Raw genomic sequence first — 11,985 nt, 5'->3', positions numbered from 1 at the left:
GGAGGGAATAGGGATTTTAGTGTAAGTTTATGATGGGCGGACTTCAACTCCTAGAATTCGCCAGTCAACTACATTTAAATTTGCCAAGGTTGAGAAACACTAGCGTAATTCCTCATAGTGCTGCCGAAATGCTAAACAAAGCCCTGCTAATGAATAAAAAAGTTTTCACGACGAGCTGACCTTCTTAGCGGCTCGGTTTAACACGGCCTATTTCCCGCGCCAAAATGTAACCGGAGTCCACAGAGCAGGAACAAAGTCTCTCACCCAAGCTTCACCCCACGCTATTTCTCCTGAACCAGGCTTTTTTTCTACTGGCTTGCTCTACGGCAGGGGTGGGATCTATGGCCTTTTTACCATCTGTGAACTTCAACTGGCTGGCTCAGGAATTCTGGGAGTTGAAGTTCACAAATCGTAAAAGAACCATAGTTCCCTATCTCTGCTCTACGGGGAAAGACTTCAGCGGCTGAATCGCACGCCGAGATGGAAAGCGCAAGCAGAGGAGTCTCAAGTTGCAAGCTAGACGTAATAAGTGTTTGGTCGGAGTGCTGAGCCCCGCGACTCGGCTCGGCTGCAGTCGAAGAATCCCGAGTCTTCTGGTCCTCTTTGGAAGCCTGGCTAAAAATGCTCGCGCGTAAAGGTGCGCGGCCGAAGCGCTCGGAAACCTGGCGCGGAGGAGGAGAAAAAGGAGTACCTGAGGGAGCTTAGTCACCGCCTCTTTCTCCCAGGCTCAGGCGCCAGTCTGCCCGCCAGGTGGGCCGCCTCTTGAGCAGGGCGGCAATCCAGAAGCGCTTGCTTACGCCGCTGAAACCCGTATCCCAAGTGAGCGGGCGAGACCACTCTGCCTCAGACGCCGGCTTGCCCGCTCGCCTTGTACATCCGGAAACAATGGGGCTGTCGCACCGCGTGACGCTACTTTTCCTGGCGGTGGGGGGATGCCCGCGGGTCTCCTGGTCGCTGGTCTGGTACACAGCCTGGGTGAGCACGGTGTACACTGAGCCGGGCACCAACCGCACGGTGCGGGACAGTGCGGAAAGCGGCCGCTATGGGAACAGCTCGCCCAAGGAGAGCGCGCAGGGCCTAGTGGGCATCCCTTGCGGCGGAACAGCCCACCACATGGCGGGCTGTGACCCGAAGGTGGAATACGAGATACCCATGCAGCCCGGAAGCTCCTCGGGAGAAAAAAAGGCGGGAGCGCCCTTCTCGTCGCCTCAGTCCTGGATAGCCTTAGTGGCCCACGGAGGTTGCCCTTTGAAGGACAAAGTTGCCAACGCAGCAAGAAGGAAAGCGGCCGCCGTGGTCATCTACAACGAGCCTCAGTTCGGCAACTCCACTCTTACCTCTATGCCGTACCTCGGTCAGTGTAGTGAGGGGAGAAATAAGGAAAGTAATTTGAAAACTATTTTTGTTGCGAACGGGGTTGGGTGGGTGCCGGCAGCGATGGTAAGAGAGTGGGAAGGTAAAAACAGGATCTTTCCCTCTGAAGTGGCGAAACTCGGTATGATCAACCTGTTGCCATTTGGTCAAGGGGAAGGAGAAGCCTGCTTTAACTTGAAATAGGATATTGTGAAATAAAAGTGGGGTTTAGCTACAATCTTCTTTAAAATGAAGCAAACTGTTCAGACTGTCACCCAGAAGTATGTTGGAAACTACAGGTAGATGTAATTACAGGTTTTTTTCTGTGATGCGATAACAAGGAGCTATTGGTTGAGTCAAGAAACTCGATGGGAGGTAACAACATTTTCCTGCTCCTTTTATGGAAAAAAGTGATGCTATTTCAAATATCACAAAGAAAATTAGGCTAATTAGACTCATGCTATTTAATGAATTTCTATATGAAGAATTTATATTATATATATTATATATATGAAGAATTTACCATTATATTCAGTTTTGATGATTATGTGCCTTTCAGTTTTAGGGAAACTAAGCATCATTTATTGCTTCAGATGTCTAATACCGTAATTGTAAAAATTCTGACAGATATTGTGTGTAAATTCTAGGATGGCATATTATCTATATGATGTGCAGGAAGTCAACTTTGGATAGTCTTGCTGAGAAAGAAACCGAAGTTGTTGCTTTATAGAAGAAAGTGGATTTTGGCCTTGCAGATGGGCTGAACCCTTAGTGTCTAGATTGTCTGGACTGCTGGGAGTTATAATTCAGTAACATCTGGTGGGCCTTTTTGTCTTAGGTCATTTTTCTTGAAATTTATTAAAAAAATTTAATTTTTGGTTAGTCAAATTAGTTTATGAGAGGATTGTCTTGATTGTTTCCAATGGCCTCATTGCTAAAGCAATTACTTGATTCCTCTAAGTCTTGCAAAGGCTTTATGTTTTTGTGTTTTTTTTCTATAACTTTTCTTTTTGTTTAGTTTTGTTTGTTTTTATTATTGAGATTCCTAATCTGTCTCAGAGTGGCTACATATATTCTGGAGGGGTATGCTGGAGGCAGAGGAATTCAAAATACCACTGGGCTACAGTGAAAGTTTTGAAACACCAGGTAGCTTTACTGTGGATTTTTCAGTATTTGCTATATATATAAAATGTTAAGGACATAATAGAAAAATTGCATGTTGCTGATGTCTAAGCAACGAATGATAAACATAATATCTGTTCCATCAGGAAAGCAAAATATATGAACTTCCAGTTGTTAGTTCTGAAGCCCACAGAAGCTGTAATACATGTGGAAATTGGGGGGAGGCAGAGATCATGGGAAAAACTGGGCTGGAAAAAATAGGGTTCAATCATAGCCCACTTCCCCTTCTCATAGCACATTTGGAATGCATTCTTGATAAAATTCTGTTAAATAGTAAAATCTAAAACTAGATTTTCTCATTAAAATGCCTTTATGTTTATAGTTCTATTTTTTTAAAAAAAAACTACAGACCTACGTATTTAAATACAATTATTTTATTCCGTTAGTGTGAAGCCTAAATAAACTGAGCTGTAAAAACTCCCAATGTCCATCCAGTAGAAATCATCACTGTCCTGTTCCTTTCAGATCTCAAGAATTTTTTCTTTAAATATGAACCATCCTTGCCTTTAATCATGGGCCAGTAGCTTAAATATTTGGAACATATGTGGCAGAAAAAATGCTGCCAACATTTCATTTAATTTTAACATGAATCTTAAGTACTGTCTAAATTCTATTTTAATTATTTTGCATACTCATGCTTTATCTGTTTGTTGTAGCAATCTGTGTGTTTTCCAAAGCAACTGGAGGATACACAAGGAAAAAGTCTTGCTTAAAAAAGATGAGCAGATTTAATTTTTATACTTCAGGGCAAGAGGTGATCATTCTAGGAGATATCCTTACCTACTCCCCCTTTAGTTCCTAGTCATCTTCTTGGGACCAAGAGACCTTGGAAATAAAACTATGGCAGGAACAGTTTTAATTTACTTATAACTATCAGCAAGATAGCTTGAGTTTCTTTCAGCAAATAAGAGATGTAAAAGAGTGCATCTGATTCCTGTTTTTCTTCTTTTCAATAGGTACTGCTAATACAGTAGTAATTATGGTTGGGTATCCAAAAGGAATGGAGATCCTGGAGCCAGTCCTAAGAGGAATTCCAGTAAAAATGACTATTAGTGTTGGTAAACAACATATACAAGAATATATCAATGGACAGTCAGTTGTGTTTGTAGCAATTGCGTTTATCACAATGATGATTATATCTTTAGCATGGCTTATATTTTTTTACGTACAACGTTTTCTCTATACTGGATCACACTTTAGAAGCCAGGTAATTATTGGTGGTGATTATCTTTTTACCTTGTGTAATGTTAGTGCATCTTCCTGCCTAATCTTTGAATGCTGTTTAACCTGAAATTTGCCTGTTACTATCTGTTATAACTTGTTTCCAGGACTAGATATACCTGAAAAATAGTTCAGATTAGTACTTTAAGCGAGAATTAGGTAGCAGTTATTTTCAGTTGATGAAACAAATTGTTATGCTTATTCTTATTTTTCTATTATCTGTGGAGGTGTAACCAAGTTGAACTGCCTCTTTAATTAATTTAACAATATACTACTACAAGCTGAGGCTGTACAGAACTGTCAAAAGAAGTTTTTCAACAATCAGGTGTTGTACAAATACTTAACAGTATTTGAATTGTTGAAACAGCTGCTCCTGAGCTACTTCTAGCACAGGGGTGTCAAACTTGCAACGTCATGTGACATGTCACGACATACCACAATTTTTTTCCATTGCCAGCAATCGGGTGGGCACGGTATCAGCATGATGCATCCGGCCTGCGGGCCAGCAGTTTGACACCCCTGTTCTAGCATAACTGCTTTAACAATTTTTTAAAAAAATGCTTTGTCCTTGTTCCTATATACCGGTATTACATTTCAAACATTTTTCATGGCTCTGCTGAGCAAACACAGTGAAATAAGCTCATCGTTTTAGTCCTTGCAACTTCAGTTTCTCTAGTACAGATTTACATAAATTAGGCATAAAGCAGATATGATGGAAAACAATGTGATTTTTTTCTCATGTTTCTCTTTTGCTGCTTGCTCTTCTCTTCAACCTATTTGTCTATCTTTACTATTATAAATCAAAGGATCACAGAGTATCAGGGCCCTTCAAAGTCATCTTATTCAGCCCACATCTAGATAGAATCCACAGAGCATGAGTGTGCAAATTTTTGGCTTACCAGGGCCACATTGAGTGAGGAACTGTTTTCTTGAGATGTGTGCAAACCTGGTGACCAACTACAAGACCTCTCTGATTGTCACCAAGTATTATGTCATGTTTTGCGAAAGGGTCAAATACTTATTTCACTCATTAAAATGCAAATCAATTTATAACTTTTTTGAAATGCATTTTTCTGGATTTTTTGTTGTTATTCTGTCTCCCACTGTTAAAATAAACCTACCAATACAATTATAGACTGATCATTTCTTTGTCAGTGGGCAAACTTATAAAATCAGCAGGGTATCAAATAATATTTTCCCTCACTGTACAATTGCCTCTTTCATCCTACATTTTTCTTCACTAGTTGAAAAACTTACTTATTCCCCTGTTAAATTATATCTTATTGTTTAAACCCTTTGCTTGAATATTAACCAATGGAAATATTTTGCTATGGTTCTTAACTAATGGATCAAGCCATTTGAGCAAATATTCTTGGAAGTCTTAATTTTTTAACATAAAGCCATTGTAACTGTTTGGCTCAGAAAAAGGGAATATTAGCAAAATGGTTATCATATCTAAATTTTGCTATTGTGTTCATTTTGGTTCTTATATTCTGTGGATTTTCATTTTATCTTCATCTTATAATACTGCCCTAATGAAGGAATTACCAACACAAACAAGCATACTAATAGTAAACCACAGTCTAATCTAGGAACTACCAAGAATCCAGCAACACTGACAGGGCAAACCACCAGTATATAAAAAGAAGAGCAAAGCCCACTCCCTTGAAGCACTGATGGTGTTACCTATTTTGGTAATGAAACATTTGCAAGAAAACTACAAGCTCAGAAAGCACCAAGGAAGTCTCATGGTACAGAGTTACTTGTGCTATGACAGATCTTAGATCAGTGTTTATTGCCCAGGAAGATGTTTCTGTGTAACACATTGATGTGTCTTTTTTTTTAAGGGTCAGAGAGAAGAAACAATTGGCGCAATTGCTCAGCTGCCACTCTATACTCTAAAAGATGAAGATAAGGTAATTACCTAAATTTAGCATTGGGAATAATAAACTTCATTTTTAATAATGATTTTTTAAAAAAATATTTGCAATTCCTTTCAAGATGAATGCATTTTTTACTCCATATAAATTATCAGTGGAAATTTAGTAGGATCAATAGATGTCTTTGTTACTTGCTGTATTTTCTTTCAATTTGCAATTAATCAGCTAGCTAACTAACTATACTGACAGTCGTATCTCATGTATTGACACATTCCTTCATATCTTTGTATGAAATTGAGTTTACATGCTGTGTTTCAATAAACTATAAATCTAAGTAAGTTTCTCATGATTTGCATTGCTAAAATCATGAAATGTATCTAAATCACAAACTAATAAATAATCCTAGTTTAATAAAAAAATATAGTAAATACAGTTCATGTAGTAGCAGCATCCTTGTATCTAAATGCCTTTCAGAATAATCAAGTTTTAATTAGTTTTTGGAACTCCTAAAATAATGGTGTTTCCAGATAAAAGTGTCCCTTATCTGGGACAATGCTGTTCCAAAGTATAGGTGCCACTAATGAAAAATTTTATTTACAGGCCCATGTCCCTTTCACCTTAAGCAAATAGCAGAAAATTTGGATGGAGTATACATACCAGTCAATACAGACTAGTTACTTCTGTGCAAAAGAGGTGGTCCTATTTGTATAAACAACCTGTATAGGGATTAGGGACGCAGTGGCTCAGTGGGTTAGGACACTGAGCTTGTCGATCAGAAGGTCGGCAGTTTGGCGGGTCGAATCCCGAGTGCCGCGTAACAGAGTGAGCGCCTGTTACTCGTCCCAGCTTCTGCCAACCTAGCAGTTCGAAAGCACGTAAAAATGCAAGTAGAAAAATAGGGACCACTATGGTGGGAAGGTAACAGCGTTCCGTGCGCCTTTGGCGTCTAATCATGCCGGCCTCATGACCACGGATACGTCCTCGGACAAGCGCTGGCTCTTTGGCTTTGAAACAGAGATGAGCACCGGCCCCTAGAGTCGGAAACGACTAGCACGCATGTGCGGGGGAACCTTTACCTTTACCTATAGGGATTTATAGATTAAAATTAATTTTTGAATTGTTACAGATAACTATTGGCAACCAGTGCAGTAATTACTGATAGTCTTCAACTTTTGACTGTAATTGAGCATTTGTCTGAAATGATATAGGCTGTCTTGCTTGAGCAGGGGATTGGACTAGAAGATCTCTGAGATCCCTTTCAACTTTTTTTTGTTGGAATTATGGCTTTAATTCATTAAGCGGGTCACCATATGACCAGACCTGATTTTATAATCTTTTTTACAACTTTTTTGCTGTGGTCATTAAGCAATTCAGTTTACCCAAGGGGCCTTTTTTGTCATAAACCAGAAATAAACACAAGAAACCAGCAAAGATAAAAAAAATCATGGTCACATGACTATGTGAGGCTGCAAACAGCCATAAAAGTAAGCCAGTTGCCAAGCTCCCCAAATCTGATCACATGACCGTGAGTGGGAGTGCAGCTGTTACAACTTTGAACTTGGGTCGTAAGTATGTTCTGGTAGGTCAGGCATAATTTTTTCCAGTTGTGAGTTGACAACTACCGTGTTTCCCCAAAAATAAAACCCAGTATTATAAAAATTTTGCCTCCGTTAGGTCTTATTTTCGGGGGATGTCTTATTTTTTTTCTGAGACCTGTCTCACCTAACGGCAGTGGTACCAACAGCCGCATGGCCGCTGGCCCACTTTTGCATTGTCCCAGTGCTGCTGCCATGAGGCAACACAGGTGGGGAAGGGGAGAAGCTGCCCCACATGCCCCGCAACCGCTGACTGTGTAGCGGGGGAAAATCCCGATCTCATGTACAGGGAATCTGCACCACCTGCCTCCTTCTGTGCCTCTGCCTGCACGCTCGGCCTGCTACTGTAAACTTCACTTCTAGCCGGTTGATCGATTTAACAAAGTGAAGGCACAGGGGGAGGCAGGCAGTGAAGATTCCCCCTACGTGAAACAATTAACAACTATTTGTTTCCAGGTCTTAGACTTATTTAATTTTCAAATCCTATTTCCTTTGTACAAAGTTCCAACTAATGGAATTCAGGGTTTCAATAAAAACAATAGAAGACAGCAACACTGCTCACAATTGTCCTCGTCTTTCATTTTTCAAAAAATTCTGGTTCTATTACCTGACTGAATATATTGATTACTTCTTAGAATTGGCCCCGAGTGTAGATATTTCAAGCTGTTTCTGTATTACCAATGTACTTAAATGTGGCTTTATTTTTTTAAGTGTTGGGCTATTGATACAGAGAATTGTGCTATATGCATCGAAAACTATAAAGCAAAAGATACTGTTCGACTTCTGCCTTGCAAGTAAGATTATTAAACATTTTAACTTTGTTTCAATGGGTCTTGATTAGAAATATTTAACAAAAAAAGTCCACAGGATGTTTAAAAGGGGGTACACACATTGAAGCTATTAGCCAATATGTAGTTCATTCAAGTATAAAGATTGGAGTCACTAAATCTATCTCACAATATGACTGTTACAGGAAAAAGGAGTACATTGTATGCCATACTGAAAAAAACTGGGATATACACTAAATCTAATAAATTTAAGAGAACTTGTTTTGATTGATGTTATGATTGATGTTAAGGCAAGTTTTCCTTTTTAATTTTTTACAACTTAAAGTATTGTAAGAATTACTATTTTTTGTGGAATAGAAATATCAGATCTAAAGGCAAACATAAAATTTCATTACCAAACCTATTTCTGCTAGAATATATTTAGAAGAGATGGTTCATTTTCCTTATTGATCTCACACTGGATAATCTATTCTCCTTAAATGAGTGATCATTAACTATGTCTTCAGGTTATAAAATATTTCAACAATAATTCATATTACAAGAGATATCAGTCTTTTTATTGCTTGTTTAGGAAATTTATCAGGAGATCAGGGCTTACTTTCACATACATAACTTTTATTTTTTATTTATTTAACATATTTATATGGTAACCTATTTACCCAGACCAATAAAAACAATCATAGCCATATCTGTTAAAAATGGCTTAAAATAGCAATAGTCCCACAAAAAAATATATGCAGAATGTACCCTCATAAGAGCTCCAGGTCCCAGTAGAAGAGAATATTGAATTAAACTGTGGGTTCTTTGGTGGACTCTGAGCTTGGTTGTTTTCTTGCGGACATTTCATTATCCTACTAAGTAACGTTAGTGGTAACAATCAAGCTCAGACACCATAAAGGTCCCCACAATATAGCCAGGTCATTATGGATTTGCAGAAAGCAGCAAAGTTGGCTGTGTATGTCAGGGAGGAGGTTAATCCTGTAAGATGGGCACCATGATAGAAAAGAGACACTTCTGAAGACCCACTAACCAATATAGCTTCAGTGATGGAGCGTGTCATTTTTGCTTGATCTTGTGAGATAGGCAATTTCATGGTAATTGATATCTTCTAAATAAATGAAACAGAAATTAAACACCTGTAAATTTTGCTTTGCACAAACCAGGAAGCATAATTGATACCTGTTCTGCAACAGTTCTCTGAATGCCACCTATAGCTTTCATTGCATATTACATTTTTGTGTTAGTTTATAATTGTGCTGTTATTGTACATAGCATCTTGTAAAGATATGAATAATATATTGGCAAGTGAGGCATTTCTTTATTCAGAGTTTGTCAAACTCAAGATGAAAATAGACTTCCTATATTAAGCTTTTATTATCATTTTTGACCAGCTGATTTTATTCTATAAATATAAAATTTGGTTTTAGAATGTCCTTTTACTTGATTTTGATGGTAGTGTTTCTGTCTTTAGACATATCTTCCATAAGCTGTGCATTGATCCCTGGTTGCTGGAACAGAGAACATGTCCAATGTGTAAATTAGATATCTTGAAAGCACTAGGATATTGGGTATGTTGCAAACATATGTAATAAAATATATTTATTTTTGGTAATGCAGATATTTTATACAACTTGTGTTATTTGCCCATCAAAATGAGTAAGAGATCTCAGATTTTCAAAAGTTTGCCATTGAGGTTTGGAAAGCACACTGGGTGGGGGTATAGAAAAACAATCCGGTAACTGCATATAAGCTAAAGTTCAAAGGTTGTTCTTCCCTGGTATGTGTTGCAGTGTAATACTATATGTGCTTCTGTGAATCATGCTTGTTGCTAAAATACTTGATTTTCTTCAGAAATGTTCTTAAGCAGTGGATAAGCTGTCATTTTGCTGACTTCAAATACTATAAACTCTGATTCCATCAAATTTAATAATTTTATTCTTGGAATTTATCAATTAAACTTCTCTTCAGGTTCTACCCCTTCCATAGTAATTAATGATTTTTTCTCTTAACTTTAAAGGGAGAATCTAAAAAAGTTGCAGTGCCTGAATCAATGAGTAGTAACATACCAACTGAGAACTGGAATATTTCTATAGAGGAAGATCGTAACGAAACAAGTGGCTTATCAGCATCCTCTATTAGCTCAGTTGCATTAAATAATGTTTTAAAAGAAAATCTGTGTGAAACAACAATTTTACTTGGTAGGTAATTTTGGAGATTTTTTTTTCTAGGAACAAAGTATTACTTTGTAAATGTAGACTTAGCGACAAATATGTTTTATCTTTATTTTTATATCATTTAAGTATCTGAGAAACCACATAAGCACTCACATGGTTGTTGTTTGCATAGAGCATTGATCTCAAAATTACATAATTAGAGTCTTTTCTAGATTAGAAAATATATAACATACTTATCATTAGAATTCAGTATAGTAGTACGGATTTTGTTCTTTCAGTCAGAACAATAATTACAAATAGTTCCATAAGAAATAAATATGATACATGGAAGGTAAAATAAAAATGAGCTAGGGAAAAGAATGGAAAAAGCAGGGATACAAATTTATTTTTTTCTAGTTTTAACTGTTTTGGAAATTCAAATTTAATGCATTTAGAGATTTATTTCATTTGTCTTTAATACTGATTGTAGGCCAAGTTGGGATATTTTTATTGTTCAAAGTATGCTTGGCTTAATATTTTTATTAAGTTCTGATGCAACACATATTATAAGCATATTACTTGTTATAATTCTTACATTTAGAGTGTAGTTCATCATGAATTTCATATTTCTTTTTATAGAACTGGAGAGTGGAGATAATCAACATGATCATTTGCCTTCTGGATCACTACAAATTTAATGAGAATTTGAGAAACTTGAACTGATAGTAAAAAAAATGTTTTTTAAAAAATGTTATGGACTTGAATCTAGCTTAAGAAATATATGCGTCCTGTTAGTCTTGGTTACAAAGCTTTTCTCTATACAAGATAAATACACTAGTTCTGATTTTGATCCATGAGGAGGAAGAGAAAGAAACTGCTTTTTTTAAAAAAAATATCTGAAATTGTCAGGTTGTTACTCTTATTCTGGGGGAAAATGGTTCCTTTCATAGTATGCCATTCCTACTTCTTTCTATCTCTTTGTCCTTTTGTTTAAAACAAAATAAAATCTTATCAGGAAAAAACAAATTATAACTTTCAAAAATACATTTGGAACACTAATACAAGTATGAACAGCACAAATAAATTATATGGGATATATTACACTATGCATAATTAAGGATTATTTTCTTGTAAAATATGGCTTAGCTTAAACATGTAAAATATAAGTGGTTCTAAGTCTTGATATACATCTGAGAGAAAGAAAAAATATATGTAGTGCTAGACAATTGTAGCACAATTCAGATGTTTTATTTTTTGTCACAATTCTATACTGGGTACTTGTAGAATTACATTTCTACTTCAATATTTCAAATTGGAATATTGCTCCATTCATTTAATGTACTAGATAGCAGCAATGTACCTTTATACAGAAACTGAAAAGCACATGGCCTTAGGCATATACCAACCATATTATATATATCAAATTTAGCCCATTGCATTAGTTATTTATTAAATCAAAGAAAAGTGATGAAGTATCTATTTATAGTTATGTATATTCAAACAACTTTCTAGAATACCTGAAAAAATATATAATTTAAAATTAGACTGTTATTGTCTAAAACAAGGTGTTTGGTGGTTTTTGTTTGGTTGGGGTTTTTTTTTGCTAAAACCAGAGCTTCAAATAAGGAGAGAAAAATATTTTATTTGATTTCTGAAAAAATATATGTTCTGAAGACTTCACCCTGGGTAAAAACGAGCCAGTTATATGCCACCTTATCAATGTTAATATCTGTAAGCTTGCAGCTACCAAGAAATGTTGTTGCGAGGTTAAAACAACTGATGTCTTCAGTGTGTGTAATCCCTTTCCACAAAG

The 11,985-nt window shown here is 36.8% G+C and overlaps 1 protein-coding gene across 1 annotated transcript; it reads left to right on the top strand.

Annotated features, from left to right (window-relative positions):
• Nucleotides 1-394: 394 nt before the first annotated feature.
• On the top strand, nt 395-11,741 carry RNF149 (ring finger protein 149). The gene is made up of 7 exons (XM_081327144.1): nt 395-1,354; nt 3,492-3,742; nt 5,604-5,672; nt 7,943-8,025; nt 9,491-9,587; nt 10,037-10,217; nt 10,812-11,741. The coding sequence occupies exons 1-7, from the start codon at nt 886-888 to the stop codon at nt 10,868-10,870; spliced, it is 1,209 nt and encodes a 402-aa protein (XP_081183270.1). The 5' UTR covers nt 395-885; the 3' UTR covers nt 10,871-11,741.
• The last annotated feature ends 244 nt before the right edge of the window (nt 11,742-11,985 follow it).

Source organism: Vipera berus (assembly GCF_964194415.1).
Source record: "Vipera berus genome assembly, chromosome: 4".
Lineage (NCBI taxonomy): Eukaryota > Metazoa > Chordata > Lepidosauria > Squamata > Viperidae > Vipera > Vipera berus.
Note: the sequence above shows the minus strand (reverse complement) of the source record. Positions and strands in the feature narration are given on the sequence as shown.